A 20,692-nucleotide genomic window follows, 5' to 3' on the forward strand; every position below is an offset into this window, starting at 1 on the left:
TTTATGAAAGACCCCCCATTCTTCTTATAAAATAAATTTTCAAGAAAGCCAGAAAATGCCAGGTCACCTACCCCTCTCCAGCAGATGAGGATTCATTTAGCATACGGTCTGTCTGTATACACTGCCATTTCTCCCTGGTGCAACTTGTCTTTTCTGTTGCAGTGGGATTTAGGACTCCCTCTATTCTTCATCGTTTCAATGAATTCAAAGTTGGAAAAATAATCTAGACTAGCTTCTTGCATAACACAGTTGAGGAATTCTTGCATGTTGCCATAACTTTTGAAATAGATCTTTTAGATTAACATCCAATCTTGACTTAAAGATTTCAGATTATGGAAAATCTAACACCTCTTGGTGAGTTTTATCTTGCAACAGGTACCTTCAGTGTAAACAAATGCACTTCATTTTAATTCTACATGTTGGGTTTTGCTGCACCTCCCTGTGTCTGATTAAAAAGCCAGTTACTATTTGAAATCTTTCCATGTAGGCACATACAAACTGTGATTTGTTGCACAAACCTTCTTCTGTTATTACAGAAGATTTTTTCTGTCACTGTAAATAGGGAAACGAGAAGTTGATAGTTGACACACAAGGTTTACTGAATCTTTGTTTGTTGGGAGTAACACAGTAAGTGTTCTTGGTTTGCAAGCAAGCAAGCAATTCAATTTTTATTGATTTCTTTAGAGATACTGTCTCTATTTGGTGAGGTGGTTCTAAAGAAATTGTCCTTTCAACTTTCTCTGGATTTTTCTTTATTTCCAATGCTGTGGTTGTTTAAAAAAAAAAAACAACCCCCAACCCCAAAACACCCCCCCCCCAACATCTGAACCCCACTTAATGTCTCCATATACTGTTTCATCCTCTTTTCAGATCTGAGTTTGTCTTAATCCTTCTTTGACTGACTAATCCAGATTCCTTTGTCCCTTTTTTTTGAAGGAGTGATGAACGAAAACACATTCCTCATAGTGTTTTCAGCTGGTGACTAAAATTCTTTCTTTTCTGCCTGGTCTGAACATGAGTGGTGATAAGACAATATCTCTTCCTTAACTCTGATGTTGTCTGTTTTCCTGATTTCTTGGAAATTAACACTGCCAATCTCTCATTTGAAGAGCAATGATACCCTTTATATTGAGCAGTATTCATGGAAAACAAGGGAAAACACCTTCTGCAGGTACATAACTAAAAGCTGTTAAATAGTTTGATTGCCATCTATTTGTATGAATTCTATATACATAACATATACATGTTCCTCTAAGCATCTGAGACTTCAAGCTTATTGCCTTCCACACTTTCTGCTGGTTTACTCTAGCTTCTCTCAACACGAGCAAATACTTTTCTAGCATTCTCTTGATTGAACTAAGTATATTGACCTTCTCTGGCCTTAAGACAGATTTTTCAGGTGTCAAAATATGCTTTAATTGACTTCTGAATATTTTCCATTTTTTAATATGTTTTTAAAAATGCAAATGCCAGACTAAACATAGTGTTCCAGCATTGGTGACATCAGTTTTTGAATATGGAAATAACAAAAAGCATCTACTTCTTTTCAATATTCCTTTACTTTTCCAAGGATCAAATTAGTTCATTTAGCAACAGCGTTGCACTGGGAATTCACAGACAGTTTCTTACCCACCTACAGTTTCAGAATCACTTTTCTCAGTGTCCATTCCTATAAATATGACTTGCATTCCCTGTGCCTAGATTTATGACTTTCCATTTGTCCTTATTAAAATTTCTCTTGTTCAAATGAAGGCTCCTAACCAATCGAGACAGATCATTCTATAGAACATTTGCCTTATTACTTGCCACTCCACCAGTTTTTGCATGCTCTTCAAGTTTTACCAGCAATGGCTTTGTATTTTCTTCCAGATCATTGAAAAGGATACTTAGGACTTAAGACTTAGATACTGGCTAGCCCATATTAGAAATACTGTGATTAGACAGGCATTCCTCCTTTATAGCTGAAGAGGAATGTAGAATATATTTATAGCAGCTATAACTAATAACTAATTAATCATTTTAAAAATAAACTTTAATAATTTAAATACCATTTAAGTTATTGTATTTAATACTATCCACCCCTCACTCCAAGAAATCAGCAAGAATGTGGTAACTCAGAGTGTGGAAATAAGCCAAATGCTTTACAGTCATGTAAGTACAGTAAATTAACCAATTTTCTTCTCTCAAGAAAAACTCTAAAGCTTGTAGCCAGAGTACTCAAGGTACAACCCTCCATTTCCATAAAATCAATTAAACTTTTGGGGAAGATAAGAAAGCCACATTTCACAATCCTTTTTTCTAATAGTAGGATATAAGCTCCAAAATCTGATTTAAATTTTAAAACAGCAGTTCATTCTAAGCTTGCAGAAGATTACTGCATTATAATGTCCCTGCTGGACCATGAAGAATGAAATCTGAAGCTAGAAAATGGTGTCAGGTGTTTTGGTTATGGGATGGTGGCACCTCTGTCTCCTTGTTGGCCTGTTCCTATTGAAGGAGCTCCAAAACAGAGTAAGCTGATCTAAGTCAAAGCTGCTGTAGTCCTTTTTCCCTCCCACTGCACAGAGCTACATGTTTTGTATCAATATTAGTGTTCACCTGGATCTGTGGTAAGCAGGCTTGGGGAGTTAAACCAGCTCAAAACTATGAGGATGGTGATGATGATGATGCAGGACCCTGTCCAGCTTAGCTGTGCAGTAGGAGTGGGAGAACATGGTCTGAGCTGAGGAAGGTCAGCATCAGTGTAAATTGGATTTATCAGCCTGTGCAAATTGTTTTAGGTCTGTTGTGCCTCTGCATTTTGTAAACTGGAGTCACATGAATTTCCAATTCTTAGACGGGCAGGATCTTAAAAAATATTTGGGTTTGTCTAGCTCTGTTTTCTGCTGGAGTCAATGGGACTTACCTTCCTGCTAATGATGGATTGGGAGAGGAAGGAGCTATTGACTCAACTACAACGTTTACTTAATGGACCTAGTGCTCACAAAATAGTTCAAATGTATAAGCAGCTGTAAGGAGAATAGATAAATCATTCTTTATCATACTGCACATTAATTTTTGTCATGCAAGCACTATCTTGGTGATAATTAATTTTTTATTTGTAATGAACAAAACTATGCGACGTGAGTAAATGTAGAAATTACGCCAAGAAGTGTGAAGTAGCGGGCATTTACAAGATGAAGTGACATGCATTCACAGATAATTTTTTCTACAGGTAAATGATTTGAAATTAAATACGTGGTGGTGTTTTCCATAGAAAAATATACTATAAAAAGAGTGGTTCAATCTGATTAAGCAGTTTATAGATGCTGTGGGCCACATAATTATCTATCTATACACAATACCTCAAGCTATAACATGCAGACAAGTCTTCCTTCAGTAATTTCCACTGCTCCATCTCTTTAGAAATCTAGATTCATTGGCTTGGCTCTGCAAACAGAAGTATTTACTTCATTTCTGTAACTGCACCTTGAGTCACTTCTAGTCAGCTTTCTGTCTCAACACTTTCCCGAAACTCCTCTCAGCTAGCCAAATCTTGGAATTGCTTGGAATGTCTTCCACTCTTTTCTCTCCTTTATTTTCTTTATGCCACTAACACTTTCAATTCAATCTTTCCTTTGAAAATAGTATCTTTTGCGGGGTTTGGTGAAACATTCTCCTAATTTTCTACCTACCTCTCTGCTTAATTCTACAGCATCTCTTTCAGTTTGTTGGTTTTCACACTGTGACAATGCCAGGGGCTTTCTATCTGTCCCTAAAGGGCTTTCCTCTGCACTGCATCCACTACCATTTTTATATTGGTGATTTATTTCTGACCCATGTCCTGCAACTACCATCTTGGTTCTCATCACCCATTTTGGTAGTCTTCCTGCCTCCAGCTTTACTATCTCCAGACTGTGTATCTCTCCAGATCATCTATATCGCTCATCATACCCTTTCAATCCTTTTACTGTCTCTTTCCTTCTTGCTAAATTATATTGTTTCTATTCATTATCTTCGAGTTTCTTCCACAGCTTTACTTTTGTCCTATGTACTTTTACCTCTACTACACCATCAGTACTCTCTAAGCCTCTGTAATGAAAACAAATTTGATTAGTGCTATATTTGTGTCTCTCCTGTGCCTGACAAGATCATATCCTTCTTGAGACAAGCTATATAGGAAACTACTCCCTTTTGCACATCCCTTCTAAAGCTGGTGTCAAATTAAATGTCTCATGAAAATAATTAATTCATAATGTTCAGGGAAAAGGCAGTTGAGGATAGCTGTATTTTCTTCCTTTTCTCTCTCATTTAATGTTGCTTGGTTTTGATTGTAAGTGCTTTGAATTTGGGATTGCATCTGTACACAAGTTTGGAAAGTGACTAGCCCAGGATGCAGATGATAATTTTTAGAAAAGATTCTCTTGACTTATGAATAAACCCCATCAGCATCGTAAAATATTTAAAATATTACTACTTGCTGTGTTTAGCACATACAGCCAAATAACTGTTAGCTGCCTTCTCCAAACAGTGCATTGTTGTGGTGATTTTTATTAAAATACTTGAAAACTCACATGATTCTCCTGATTTAGAATTCAAATAGGCATCATTAAGCCAACAAGCTCTTAAAGGGTAAATATCACCCAGCACCTCTAAGTTACCAAGCAGAAGACAACATTGTTTCTGACCATTGAAAATTTTTTCACCTGGGCACCAAAGAAGGGATAAAGGAAGGAATGTTGCCCATTCAAAAGGATGAAGTCAACAGGAGAATGCAAAGTCTCTCTTATTGCATCTTGAACAGAGGGTTGGTGGGGGAGGAAGTCACAAGCTTCAAGGAGCCTACAACAAATTCAGATTAAGAATAAACCTCTTGAGGAAGGTCTCAGATGATACAAATTGTCATAGAACTGGTTAAAAGTTACCTGCCTTGCTTACTTTACCTTCCATCACCCATGACTATTAAATAATTATTAACATATATTCAGATAGAGAGGGGCAGTCCAGGCATAGCTTGAGCACATTAGCCTACTGTATTTGTGCTGTGGAAGGATGTGGTCAACTTGCTTGTAGCAGCTTGGAGAAGCATGTGCCACCACACAGAGCAGCACAAACATGGCTTTTGTTGGGGTGCAGCGCAGGCCACCAGCTCCCAAAGGAGAGGAGCCAGCAGCTTGCTGTGGGACCACCAGCAGCTCCCATCCCTCCACCCCAGTGAGAGGAGCGGGGCAGCCCAGATCTGCCATCACCAGGCAGGGACGGGTTACACACCAGGCTTGGCCAGTGTCCTGGTTTTGACTGGGATAGAGTTAATTTTCTTCCCAGTAGCTGGTATAGTGCTGTGTTTTGGATTTTAGTATGAGAATAATATTGATAATACACTCATGTTTTAGTTGTTGCTAAGTAATGTCTACACTAGTCAAGGACTTTTCAGCTTCCCATGCTCTGCTGGGTGCACAAGAAGCTGGGAGGGGGCACAGCCAGGACAGCTGACCCAAACTGGCCAAAGGGCTATTCCATACCATATGGCGTCATGCTCAGTGTAGAAACTGGGGGGAGTTGGCCGGGGGGTAGCAATTGCTGCTCGGGGACTGGCTGGGCGTTGGATGGTGGGTGGTGAGCAGTTGTATCCCCTTTTTTCCCTGGGTTTTCTTCCTCTCTCACTCTCTTGTTGTTTTCCTTCTCATTACAATTTTTATTTGTATTATTTTTTTGTGTGTGTTCCAGTTATTAAACTGTTGTTATCTCAACCCATGAGTTTTTTTACTTTTGCTCTTGCGATTCTCTCCCCCATCCCACCGGGGGGGAGGGTGAGCGAGCGGCTGTGTGGTACTTAATTGCTGACTGGGGCTAAACCACAACAGCCAGGAAGCCATGCTGCGAGGATGTCCTTCCCCAGGATTGTGCTTGGGGTACTCATTTCTGAGGTGGTGTGGCCATGGCAGGAGCATACGTGTTATCTGCTGGGTCCCTGGATAGGGGCCCAGGAAGCCACTGCAGGGCTATCTCAGAATGTACAGTGGGGAGAATTTAAGGTGGGTGGATGGGATGTTGGGCACATTTTATCACGGACACTTTGTTTTCAGGAGAGTGAGAGAAAAGGGAGAATTTTGATGTCATTTGACGCCAAAGTGGGAACTTGTTTATGTCCTTAACTGAAGCTAGAAATTCTGTGACACTGAATGCATTGATACACATGACCCATTTCTTTTTAAATCTGTCTTACAAAACCTTTCTCCCTTTGATTTTTTTCCTGCTCAGCTGCTACCCTTCTCAAGTCTAGTCTGTGCTCTCTGTTCCAGCACAGAGGCTGGTTTTCTCTACAGCCCCTTCCTACTGGTTCCAAGAGGAACTGGCTTAGTTATAAAAGACCTTTAGGATATTTTCACCTACTGATAAGAGTAGTTGAGGCCTTGTGAATCCTTGTGAGTGCACCCCTCTTTTGTGGTATTACAGCCTGCAGCAAAACCAGTCTCAGAATTTAGATGGAAGGACGACTTTCTAAAATACTGTGTAATTCACCTCTGCTGAACTACCTATAGATATGTGTGTAAAATGATTGTCAATTAAACTTTTCTTCATTAAATCCCTAGAAGTTTTACCTGCATGAGTATTACAAAATGCACCAATATAGCGCATCTTGTTAGAACAGGGACCTACGCTGTATGTTCTCTAGATAAGACAGGGATCTCTGTACTTCACATCTGTGAGCTACCAACCATGCTGTGGGTGTGATAGAATACTAAATAGCAGTAACATATTTAAAATATAATTACAAGTATTTGACTACATTCATCCATGGCATAATGGGGCAGCTGTATTATTAGGCTGTCCTTAGGAAATTGAATTACTCTAATAAATGGAAATGAGTGTTATTTAAAGGGAAGACTATTTGCATCAAATAGGCCAATGCTAAGTGACCAGCTGTTAAATAGGTGTAAAATCTAATCTCAAAGTTCTAGGTCAAGGATGGATGGGTTCTTGCCAAAGATTTTCATATTTGGGCACTTAGCCTATATATAAAAATTTTGCAGTCAGAAGAAGCTTCATAAGGGAAATGAAGGGAAATGCCACTGTTGGACTTGTGACATTTCTGAGGTAACTAAATGTTTATTTCACTGTTATCTTATTTAATATCAGGGGTTTGGAGATAATTCAGTGCAAAAGAAATAATTAAAAACTATCATCATCTTAGTAACATACATATTCACTTTATCAACAGAAATGCAATGGGTCTGTATCTTCCCAGCAACTTTCCATACCTTATTGCAGCTGGGGCTCAACTCAGACTCCTGTGAGTGCTCCTTCTATTTTGGAAAATAATGCCAACTCTTACGACTTACTCTTCCAAAGCTTTTGGAAAGGCAAGCTGGAAGAGAATTTTTCAGCAAGATTCTTGGTTAGAAAAAAGATTGTACAAGTTACCTGACAGACCACTTTCTGTAATGTTCAGCCCTACGTTCCCTGAGAAGTCTGTCAAAAGTTATAAGGCTTACATCTACCTATCTCCACAGTACGCTATGGAGCAAGAAGGTGAGAAGTTTTTCCTTTCATGTATAATTTTTTAAAGAGGAGGAAATTCAGCACTTTACTGTTTGCCCACTGCTGCCTTTTTTGTCATGAGGCCACATACTCATGTGCCTTGACGTTGGTAGTTTTCCTATCCATTAATAGATTTATGCAGCTGATGAGCTATATTATAATCTCAGTCTGTAAGCATAGTGTAGCTTGGTTTAGGAATAACAAACACTAGCAAAACTACACAGTGAAAAAAATCTTGAACAGAACACAATCTTGGAAAGGATTTTTTTGTTGTTGTCTTCTATTTCTCACAAGTAACTTTTTCTGCTGAAAGCAGATAATTTGGATATAAAATACTAATTTACTAAAAACTCCAGTTTCCATCAAAATGGTGTCTTTTCAGTCAACAGTTTTTTATGTTGAATATGACCCTTATTCGTTTTCTCACAACAACTCTCTGAGTTGCTCTGAGTGGAAGAAAATGAACCAAGATGTCATGTGAATCATGTGACTGTTCTGTGGCATTCGTGTGATGTCATGTGATTGGTCCTGGTTTGGGCTCAATTTATTTATTCCATGATGTGGAAGGGAACTTCACTTTTTGTGAAGTTAAAGAATTTTTTTCACTGAAGACCCTGAACTCTGTATGTCAGAAGGGGACACATTCTCCACACATCTCTGTGTTGATTTTGCTTTGAAGACTGGAATTTAATACCCTTTTAAACAAGAATGTCCTGGCTTCGTTTAGCCATCTGCTAAAAAAGAAAACTACTGTAATAGACATCGTAGAAATATTTCCAGCATTTTCAGACCTAGCCAGCTGATAAGTTTAACAACTTTCACTAGTTCTCCTTGAGGTAAAACAAAACTCATATAGGGTTATAAGGGGCTGTGGGATGCATATCTCTGAAGGAAAATATATGTAAGTCTGATTTTTCCTTTTCTGTAAAGCAAATGTTCAAGCCATTCAACGTTGAGAAAACTGTTTGTGTTTTGGGGAAAATGCCTTCAAGCTTTACTCCTTTGGCCTTGTCAAGTGTTTGTTTAGAAATAAAGGGAATGAAGCCACTAAATACTGCAAGATATAAACCAAATCCAGCTTCCTGTTATCTTTAACCTATAGACTTTTATCTGTATTCTGTACATGTGGCCCAAGTCCCACAGTACTATGAAATTTGGCAAGTTCTGAGGGAAAAAAAAGATCTTTGCAATTTAATAAGAATGTTGAGAAAGTCCACCTGGCAATTCTGAAGCCCCAAAGATCCACTTTTACATTTAGATTTGTTACTTACTTTTTTTTCCCATCAAGAAAGAGTGTACCTATCTTTGGTGGATGGCACCTCATTTCAAATACGCTGAAGCAAACCAGCTTCTCCATAAGTATCCATCTATATATTTAGATAGATAACTAAAACTAAATGTATTTATCTAAATTTAGATACCTAAGTATCTAGAGTCAAACCCCAGCAAACAGCAATAAATAGAGGAGACTGATACTGTGATATGTAGGTGAATATGTAAGTGACCACTTTGTAAAAGGTGACATGGAGCGTGCACTGGTTCATTTCATTAGCAAAGTTTGGGCCCAGCAAGGAGATGTTGACTGATACCTGCTTTCTTATTGAAGTATGTGTGGTTAAGTAGTTCTCTCTAGGCATGAGAGAAAATGAGAGCATTTCTGGAGAGAAAGTGTCTGGGGCAAAGTTGTTTCTACAAAGAGAATCCTTAAACAACAGAGAAAAGTGAAGAAAAGAATCTCTGAACAACAACAAAAAAGGGGGAAAAAATCTGAAATTTCTCTTTTCATGAACTCATACTTTCTTCCAGTTTTGGTACCCTATTCCTTGAGTTAGTAACACAGCCATAGCTTAAATTATCTCTTTTTCTGTGTGTCTTTATTCTTGTACTGGTAAAAGTGCAAAATGGGCAATATTAGCTCTTCTCTGCCTCAGTTAAAATTCCAGTTCTCTACTAGATAATGGGCCAAGACAGCTCTCAGAGATTTTACTTTCTCCCCTAAGGAAAGCTTTCTGAAACCTTGAATTGTACTTGCCAAAGTGAACAGAGCTATTGGGTTGCATCTCTTTTAATATTTTCTTAATTTGGGAGCCCTTTCTTCTGGAATACAAGGATAAGATAGCTCCAGAAAGGATAGCATGAGAATAACTGTGTTAGCACACTGTGGTAAATTTTCATGCTCAGCATGAAATCCCTATTTCTGCATGTTGGAGTAGGCTTGAGCTGCTACTAAAGTGAACTCAGAAAAAGTTCAGGAAATTCTAAAAAAATAAGACCTCCTGAGTGTGTTTGCTCACCTAACTGAATATTTCAGTAGACTCAATGCAATTATTAATCAGAGCAAGACTGGCACAGAATGTGTGAGTAGTCCCACTTTCTTTGCTATGTTTATGAAACTGCCCAAATTCCGTTAAATAAACTTTTGCCTAAAACAATCAGTTTCATAACTTCCTGTAACCTTCAGCACTAACCTTTTTTAGATACTTGTGAAATTAGATCTCCTGAGCCTTCCATGATATCATCAGAAATGTGTAATGCATTAGCATTGTATTTATTTAACCACATAAATACAGGCAAGAAGATTTATTCATATTAGCCCTTGGTAATGTCAGTCTTTCTGAGTGCTCTCCTCCCCATTAAGTTTTTCTAAAGACACTGTTGTTTTTTTTCTAAATGTAAGTGGCAAAGAAAAGTGTCCCAGGCATTTAATTTTAGTAGTATCTTCTTCCCTTATGACTCATTACTGCTGAAATCAACACAACTTGGGATGTGCTCAGGAACTTCAGTCCCTTTTTAATGTTTTCAAATAGTAACATCTGTGCATGTTTATGACTTCATGTTCTGCCTTAGCGTTAGTCTTGGCCAATGTTTCTGGCTGTTAAATGGTTGTACTTTTAGAGAGTAAGGTCCCTGCACATTGCAAGAAGGAAGAGAATTACTATTATTGAATATTTCATTGAGCAGAACAGCAGCAATGCTGCAGAAACAGACCTACTTTTATCAGAACCATACAGGTTTGTTTAGAACTTGCACCATGTATTCAAAGGTAACTGATACACATTCTGTCCCCCCACGCCAAGTCATGACCAAACCCTTCCTTTCACTTTCTACCTTCATGTAGAGACAATAATGCTTCTGGATTTGAGAACTTCTGGATCTTCTTGCACACCCACTTATTTCAGCTTGCCACCTACCATGATGGCTGGCTGAGGGGAGAAGAGATACAGAGGGGGAGAAGAGGTGAAGAAAAGGCTGGCTTGACAATAGATAGTGAGAAAAGGAGAGAGCAGATCTCAGGGAACAGTAGTGACCTAAAACACCCCTCCTTTAGGTTGAAAAGGAATCTAGCATGGAAGCCTGCAACCATTCTTGCTTGTACTTATGCAAATGTGTATTTGCATAGAGGCTATATAAGAGAAATATCTTAAAGAACAATTACACATAGTCTTGATGGAACTTTTGTCATCACCTGACACCATATCTTGTGTGTTAATATCAGAATGGCTGATCTTTGAACAAACTATACAATGCGCAAATTGTCGGACATGAATCTGCAGTCTGGCAGGACTGCTGGTTTTGCTACTCTAGACAAAGGGCAATTATAGTATATTGATTTCTGGAATGCTTTCAGAATAAAGTCTGACTTTACTCCATCACTATCTTGCTCTACATCTTTATATAGCGTATTCAAAGTTTTGTGGCATCTAGATATAGCAAATAAATGAGCTATCTTTCAAAGCTCAAAGTGCTAATAAAACTGTGAAGTATGAAATGAAAGTGCCAAAATATGAGAGAGATGTTGCAAACTTGCATGCAAAGAGGGAAGACAATATCAGCTGGAAAAGCTATGGGATTAATGCTAATATTGTCTTCTCATAAAAGATGTGTACCTGGCATTTGGAACAGTAGTGTACTGCACGCTGGAGAAGTTACAGATGTCCTGTAAAGCCTTTCCATGTACTTGATGATACATAAAGAAATCTTGAAAGGTTTATGCCAAAGAGAGAATTTTTCTGCTTGGTTTCTGCGTTTGAAATTCATATTCTCCAAGGAAAATTCTCTGTTGATTGAGGAGCTAATGACATGTTAATAATCACAAGAACAAAGAGACTGAACGTTACACAACTCAGAGGAGAATGGGTTTAGGGTCATTCTGTTTAAAACAGAGTTTGCAAAAATGCAGAAATGTATTGAACACAAAACTGAGGAAATAACCAAAATAAACAGAAGACCAAAAATATGCAGCCTGCCTAACTCCCCCCGTGGAGTGTGTGAATTTACTTATGGCACTGAAACTGAAAAAACTTTTACCTGTGTTAAATCAACATATACACATTTTAATGCAAAAGAGGAGTGATCTTTGATTTCAAAGTGATATATTATAAAGTACAATATAAATCAGAGGGAACTTTATATTCCTAAGCAGGTACAAATCAAGACATCAGCACTGCTACTCTGGGTTTCGCACTCCAGCTAATAGAGATACATGCTTTGGTGGTATTTTTTTTCTGTTTGATACTTGAGTGTGGTAAGACTATATGGGCATATTGCCAGGCTAACGGGAATGAGCTGTTACTGGGTGCAAGTTGCATGCACTGCATTGCATCTGCTGCAGCGAGGTGAGAGGATTTCACAGGATGAGTTGGAATCGACTGATTTCTGAATCCCCCTATATTCTTTACTTTCAAATTACAGTTCACACTTGTATTCCACTTTGTTTTACTGATATTAAGGGACTTCATTTGTTTTCTTCCCAGTGTTTTGTTTCTCTCTGAAAAGTATGAGTGTTTGCAAGAGACGTGAATAATGATCTGTTTGCCAGTGTGCTGAACTGGCATGGTGGAGCTTGGAAGAATGAGCATCTTTAGTTCTACCTCGCCCATAATGTACTGTCATATGATTACATGGGTACTAAAAGAAACCGAAAGCTTCCAAATTAATCTGTCTTTGTGTGTGAACACAGTTCAAAATGTAAAACATTTTTAAAAAATAGAATATGTTAATTTGGGAAAGTAAATGGGAAGTAAATACAGAGGGAATATTTTTATTGTTTAAGGAATGCTTCTGAAGGGAGCGATGGGAAAGAAACAGTACTTATAGTGTACGTATTTGAAAGCTATTGAATGTTTTTGCTATCTTTGGTACTTCTAAGACAATTGCTGTATGTGTACATTCCTAATAAGATCTTTTCTAAAGAAATTTTTATGCTTAAAAGTGGTTTAGTTTTCTCTGTGCTTGTGAATATAAAACAGAGAGCTATGTGGAGTGTGTGGTCCACTTGCATAATGGTTTGGAGTCCAAAATTAAATGCAGAGTGACATTGGAGAAGATGTCTGTTTGCAGTATGTGCATATGTTTGTAGTTTTCTGGAGAAGTTTCTCATATTCTTGTAGAAAAACATGATGATTTTGTGTCTGTCTTGAGCTGGATGTGCTTATATGAATAGAAATAAATATATTTTAAATCTTTGTTATATCACTTGCCTTTTTCATAGAGAGAATAAGTATAACTGAGTTGTTGTCCGGGATTGACTCTGTGAGTAGAGCTTTGGAGAATGAGAAAAAGGAAAATTTCTCATCTCTCAGGTAAGACCTGGCATAATTGACTATTAATTGTTTCTCCTCTCAAAGCCAAATAAGAAGTTGACTCTGCCTTTTTACAGGTTATATATTTACTGTAAATTTCTTACTGTAAATTCTTTGAGAAATTATAAAGTTCTACAAAATCTAGGAATAAAAGTTCTGTTTGATTGCTTGTTTACATTTATTTTTATGGAGTTCACTATTGCCTCTTGAATGTATAGATTATTCCCAAGATCTCACTGAAAAGTGCAGGATGAGCTATCTTTCCAATGATATACTTTAAAGGCTTTAGTTCTTATAGTAAGAAGAACTGAACCTTCCTTTTTATATGTATAAACTTACTAGTTCAAACTCCTGATTTTTTTTCCCATTGATTTTAGTGGTCAAACTCATATTTACATCCTGTGATCTCTGGTCAGGCCCTATACCCAAACTAAAACACTACTGAAATGTAGTAAAACGCTACTGAACTGTAAATTTTTTTTTTTTTAAATATGCATTTATATAATTTTTAGAGTACCTATTTTGCCTTTTTAAAACATCAGTTATGCAATAACCTACCATATCTACAAAAAGAACAAGGTCTTTGGTTGCCTCGACCAAAACAGGAAGGTGGTCATTTACAGCAGTGGAAGATTTGACCCAGTTCTGCTCCCAAAAATCAGCTTTTCCTTTTGCTCTGTTCCAATCAGCATGGCATAATCATTCTGTGGCACATTTCTCCCTTGTGGTAGCACCACCTCTTGTGAATCTGCATAGACCTGGGCTGCACAGCTCTTAACTGTTTTGGTTAGTATTTACTCATGGCTGCAGCCCATGTGCTCTGATGAGACTATGTGTACAAACACATGCCCACCCACCAACATGACTAATGGAGCACACTCTAACCCATTATGGATATTTATTTGCAATCTTGGCTCATATTTTGTGACCTGAATCTTCCCAAAAGTTGCTTTATGCTTTTGATAATTTTAAAGATTTCTCAATCATCCTTATTGCCATTTCAGACAGCTTTCTAATAATGCCTCAAAACTGTTGACAATAACTTCCTTTTATCATCTGAATTCTAGCACCTTAAGAAACATTCTTAGTGGAACATTTTCAATTTCAATTTGAGATTAAAATATTGGTAGGAGAATATAGAGATCTAAGTGTGTAGTTTTAGAGATTTATCATTTTATCTCTTTAGCAGGGTAATTATATTTGCCTTGCATGAGCACAATGAAATGGCTGCTCACAGAAAATGGTTTAGCCATATTGGTGAGCTTTGGCTGCTTCTTTCCACGTATCCTCAAAGGAAGACAAAATTATAGCTTATGGAAGAGCTTTCATTTGCTTCTGCTTCCATTCAAAAAGAACAAACCTTAATATATTTACTAAAATGTTTATTTGATGATTTTGAAGTATTTCCACTGTTTATCCCCTCTCCATCCCCCAGTTCTTGTGTGCACCTAGATAGAGAAGAGAAGTGGAATCATAATGAGGGGAGGAAGTAGGTAGTAACAAACAAAGACAACCACTATAAAGCAGAAAAAGTAGGGGGGAAGGATGGCTATGCACAAATGGATTTTGCATTGAGGTCTATAATCCTGAATTTTTGGGCTTCTTTTTTGATTACTTTGAGTTTACCTCCACCTTTGTGACAACATTTTGCAGACACAACCCTGTTTACTGGAAATCCTTGTGTGTGCGTGTTACAATCTACCACACCTGTGGTTGCATTTGCACCTTCTTATGTGTTTTCTGAGTGAAGATAGTAACATGAACACATTGCCTAGCTACGTTAAGGGCACATGCACATCCACTGCAATTGTATGTATCTATTGAAGTGCAGAAAATACAACTGATAGTGGCCCACCGTCATCAGTAGTTCATGAACATGAACGCTAAACTCAAAATCAAAGGAAAATCCTATTCAGAATTTCTCTTTTGCCTTCTTTTACATCAGGCTCTTAAGATTCTTCAAGAATTCCAGGAAAGCTCATTTAGTCTCCCCAGATCCTTGTGAATTTACGTAAGGTTCCAGTGGTGACACTCCCAAGGAAAAATAAAATATAGTTGCGATTTCATCTTGTGTTGCTTTCAGTGTAACCTCTTTTCAGCGTCAGTATCTCATGTTACCTTTCCCTCACACTTGGAATTCACAAACAACTTAAGATCAGCCTCATGATCACTCATGGAGTACACTGTTTTTATAGAGAGATTTAAAACTAAGAACATGAGAGATTTAAAACTGAAGCATATAATCTGGATTTTATCTTTGGAAAGTGTAACATATCTCAGTAACAGAGCAGAATTGGGCACTATACTTCTGGATGATAACTGTTCTTGGTGGGTATCACAAGGTATTGGGGTGAGCAAAAGGTTAAATACCTTTAACACTGATTAAATCTGATAAGCCTCTAGTAACTTTCTATACATATTGTATCCTAGATCTTCATCAACATGAATTTGGCTATTAAATAAAATAGGAAAAAAAAATGCATTCTTTACAAGTTGGCATACTTAAATACCAAGCTCAATTACATACATGACTTGTTATAGTGATTTCCCTCCCATTAATTTCCTGTTGATCTTTTGATAATATCTGGATCCTTGTGACCATCATTGCACAGCAGGTGTGGAAAAAAGTTCTTAAGTTTTAAAAGCACTTTGTGTTGCTGTTGACTATGGCAATTCTTGATAGCCTTATTTCCAAGCCAGAGCTGAAACTGAGCTGTGCGTATCCCATGGAGGCTCCTGTGGCTCTTAGTTACTTCGCAACAGTTCTAGAAACTGGCCATGGGAACAAACTTGTTCCCTGGGATAAGTATGTTTTATGCATACCACATTATGCAAAATTAACCATAGTTAAGCAGCTAGGTTAAAACACATTAGATAAGCTTATTTATATTAATATAATGTATTTATATATTTACTGGAGCCAAAAGCACAATCTCCATGACTGAATTAAAATTCAGAAAATATGTGACTGGTACTCATGAACAGTGAGTAGTTTTCAGTAATTGGTTTTTCAAATAGAATATACATTTTTATTTCTGAAAATTACCCACCATGACAGCGACACACCACATTGTTTTAATGGTAAAATAAATGAAACATCTGGAACTGACAGAATTACTCCACAGAGCAGCCCGTGAACAGATGAGCAGACAGATTGGCATGACTATGAAGAAGCAAAAGCCAGACCAGCCTGCTCCCACCCATCCAAAAGAGAAAGAAGCTTCACAGAAGTCATTCTCCTTCTCTCACTGACACCTATTATTCACATAACAGCTACAGCATATCTGTAGGCAATGCCACTTGCCCAGTCTTCTTTACCAATATGGACAAATTTGTGTTTTGCAGTGCTACCATAGAAAATATTTGTTTACTTTAATTCTTTGACTTCCATACCCACAATACCAACATGAGTGGCAGCTAATTACAGTCACAATGACAGAAGTCATTCTGTGAAGAACTAGAATGAAGTAATCAATTTATTTCCTATTATCACAAAGCAGTTTTTAGATTGTAATGACTTTAAGCACATCTAATAAGAACAGCTAATTTAGAAACTAAAAACTCTAGTATTAAAAAGTCCCCAACCCAAAAGCTAGTGTTTATTCAAATGGTTAATTTTGACTTTTAAGTGTTTAAAAACATATTTTGAAATAATATTTTACACAATATGAGACTTTAGGTTACAATGTAAGCTTGTAGAGATAGAGAAAAGATAAAATTTTGCTTTTTAAAAATTTTTTTTAAAGCAGATCCTTGGATTTACCCTGTGCTTCTTATAGACCATATGGTATTCCTGGGTTTCAGATCACACAGAAAGGTAAAGAGGAGTAAATTCTGTTCCGGTACAGACAGGAGATATAATCTGATTAACCTGTACTGAGTATTAGAAAAGAAAAATTATCTTGAGTTTTTGGAGGGAGAGGTATTTTTTAAAAATTCCTCATGTTGAGTGTATTCTTTCTGATGTTCTACAAAACTTCAAAAGGTTTACAGCATTGATGCTAGACAAATTTAATTTTTTTTTTTTAAATTTCAGACTTTTTTGTAAATCCATGTATCTCAGGGACAACTCTCCATATTTATCTCCTAATCCCCTCCTACTGAATAGGCTTTGCTGGCTTACTTGAAACCTTTATGCTCTGTCCTTTAAATTCAAAGTGAAAGGTGTCTGTTTTCCTGTGAGCTATTACACATATTTCTTTGTATACATGAGCATGTACCAAGACTTTGGCTGACTGACAGTACTATTGTCAAGTGTGCCCCCTCCTGTCTCGAGCAATTCTAGCATGCATCAAACCCCTTCCAAACGTTACTTGGATACTTGAGCACCTAATCACTGTCAATCCAAACAACAGTCAAATGGCCTGGCCACCGTCTGTCCCCCAGGGATTTGGATACGGGCTTGAAAGCTTGGCTGATGGTTTTCCCATCAGTCAGGTTTCCCCATCAGGCACTTGGGTGTAGCTCTGGTCTGTGATCCTGAGACCTAACACCTGTTTCTATCTGCTACCACCTTGGTTCTTGATCCTGACTCTTGGATATGTATCCCTCTGTCCTGCCTCCTGTCACAGCTTGTTCCTGCTGCCAAACAGTCAGCCTAATTCTGCTTCAGCCTTCATTATTTGACACCTCCATCTTGCAGGATGGATCTTGTAACCCTCATCTGAGTCTTCCCTTTGCCAGCATTGACTGCTTGAATCCTGAGTTTAGCTTGTATTAGCTTTTCACTGGCCTAAGCCACTGTAGTATAAGGGCCAGCTGAGAGCCTGAACTCCTATTCCTTCGTGGAAACTCACTAAAAATAATATGACTGAAAAGAGATCTGCAGTAAAAGCTCCTGATGCAAAATTGGAGACAATGCTTTTTAGACCTAAGGAACTTACTCAGTTCCATCTCTTTCAGTCAAAGGGCACTGAGAAATAGATAAAAAGATCTGACTCTTGTGAAAACAAGACAGTTATCTGACCCGAGTTTTCCTTGATAAACAGAAACAATAAAAATGTGTTTGCCATAAATGCTTCTTAGGGCTTTCACAGACTTAACTGGGCTCTGAATCATGACAATCACTAAACATTTTCTTAATCTATTGCACTTAAAAGTCCCCAGGTAGGCTGTTGCTAGCAGCAAAATGATCTGTCTGCTCTGATCTTCCCTTTTTCTCTGCACTCTATAATTTTGGTATAAGGAGATATGAAAAGCCTTGATATAAGGCTATTTCAACTATTCATAGCCTTGGTATAAGACTATGAAAAGCCAATGGATTCTGAAACAATAAGGTATTGAGAATGAGTTAACATCCATTCTGTCTTCCAATGTTAGGAGACCTGTTTAGGTCTTTTACACATTTCAAAATCTAAATTTTCATGCAAACAGGCAAAAAAGAACTGATTTAAGCTACTATCAATAGGATACTGCTGTCTCAATGAACGGGAATGTTTAGACTATATCCACAATGTGTTTTTGTAAATATTGTTTAAAAAGGCAAAGAAAGGCTCTGAAAACCTTTGTTTGGTTGTTCTTTAGGTTTAAATTGCAGCATGACAACTTGCCTTAAACCGACTCAGCAGCAGCCTATAGTTGTCCACCTCCGGATCAGATCAGGCAGGGAGCTAGCTCTCAATTACAGTTTGTGCTTTGGTCCTCCATTCATTACAAGGAGGAAGCAATCTGTTACAGTCTATTCGGCACAGGATTACTTTTCCTTCCTAGCTGGTCCAGATCTGCTGGCAAACAAGGCTGGGTATCCTGCTTCTACCGCTCATGCTGTGCACATCGCTGTATGCAATGAAGAGTAGAAACCTCTGTGGAGTCACTGAGAAAGCTGTGATGCTATTCAGTGGAACAGAAAAATTTGAGACAATCTTGCAAAATATTGTAACTGTCCTTTTTAAAGAACATAGTTGATTTTACTTTGTGATAGTGTCCTATTTGGATCTATCAGTCAGAAACATACACTCTGGTTCTTTGAGCTCATATATGTGAGCAAGCCCTAGATGTGTCCAAATTTCCCTATGTAAATGCTGGCAGATTAGATTGCAGTGCTGGGATCATGAATGAAAAGAGAGAGCAACATAATTTGACAGCATATTTTAAAACAAAATGACTGATTATTTTATTGGTACTACCTGTACACTTGTACTGTAGGTAGAGAACGTTAAAGCTGAGCATCAGCTCAGCTATGAGATGATGTTTGTTACATGTCTTTATAAAAAAGCCTCATAATTATATCCTCGCAATATCTGCAAAAATGTTGATTTCAAAGAAAAAGTTTTTTAAAATCTGCTATTTAATGCTTTTAAAGCTTTTAAGTCCATGCATTTGTAAAAATATGTTTTTTTTTAAAATATACTAAAAGAACACAAACTGCATGTTATCCCTCTTTTTGAGATAAAAGTGACTCTTTCCTTAGGCTTAGTGAATTTTATCATTACGAGCTAGGAACTGATAAATAGTGGTGAAAATGGCTAGGAATCTGCAAGAAAAATATGTTTTCTTATAATTTATTCAATGATTAATGCCAATATTCCTCAAACCATATTCAAGCAGCTGTCAAACTAGCTGAATACCTAAGTCTTCAGTAAAAAACAGTAAATTATTTGATTAAAAATGTCAGGATTAATTCTAAAATGTATTTAGCAAATGACATTAGTCCAGCTGTCTTGTAAAGTCAGTGGACCAGAGCTTTTTCCATATCTCCTGGGAACAAAAACTAACCAATTCTGTAAATGTTTGTACAGATTTGGTTGTATCCTTTGAGTCTAAATTGCATATTAAATTATGAATATTGTCATTTCTCTTGTAGGAGAGACTTGATACACTGTTAAAAAGCTAAATAATTCATTCAGTTAAAAATATGAGGCAAGAGCTTTAAGGCTGTAGGCAAACATCAATTCTTGCACATTAACATCAGTGTTTGTGTGTATATCACAAGGCATACATAAAAATACATATGTACTCCTAAGATCTACTGATCCACTTTGCTTACAGTTACAGCAAAGTGGATACAGATACTTTGATGATAGTACAGAATGAATATGATCTGTTTGTTTGTTAATGCCAAATAATTAGCAACCTGCCTTTTTTAAAACATTAATAAGAAGAATAACTCTCACTAATGTTCTTTGAGCTTATTAACATAGCTCCTTACAGTATTTCCATGACACTCTTAAGGTTCATACTACCATCTTGCATGATGGAGAGGCAACACATATTTTTGTCGGTGTTTCTTGCTGGCAGTCTTCCTCCAGTACACTGGAGAGACATTCCACAAGAGCAGAAGTGGGCAAGTGAGGAGAGACTGATGCAAGAGGAGTAGACGTGCTTCTTTTGCTGTCTTCTACTCACCTTCGTTGAATAAAGTTCATATGAGTAATAGGATACAGAGGAACTAGATGGGTTTAAGGTAGTGTAAACTGTGGAGTAGCCCTGATTCTTTTCTTCTGGTAGTCCACTGTGGCCTGCAAGAGCCTAAGGGGCTTGCAGGTTAACCTGGAGCCTGTTTTTCATTCCTCCTTATCTCAGAAAAAGTGTGAAATCTTTTGAACAGAACTGTGAGGCTGTTTTTTTCTCTTTATTTGCTGCTATAAGTT

The 20,692-nt window shown here is 37.4% G+C and overlaps 1 protein-coding gene across 1 annotated transcript in view; it reads left to right on the forward strand.

Annotated features, from left to right (window-relative positions):
* Positions 1–5,094: 5,094 nt before the first annotated feature.
* IQCM (IQ motif containing M) overlaps positions 5,095–20,692 on the forward strand; it is a 108,070-nt gene continuing 92,472 nt past the window's right edge. Inside the window, 5 exon segments of the mRNA XM_072863407.1 lie at positions 5,095–5,193; positions 7,202–7,309; positions 7,311–7,512; positions 13,013–13,103; positions 16,850–16,920. Coding sequence (XP_072719508.1) covers positions 5,095–5,193; positions 7,202–7,309; positions 7,311–7,512; positions 13,013–13,103; positions 16,850–16,920 — 571 coding nt within the window.

This window comes from Ciconia boyciana, chromosome 5, assembly GCF_034638445.1.
Source record: "Ciconia boyciana chromosome 5, ASM3463844v1, whole genome shotgun sequence".
NCBI lineage: Eukaryota > Metazoa > Chordata > Aves > Ciconiiformes > Ciconiidae > Ciconia > Ciconia boyciana.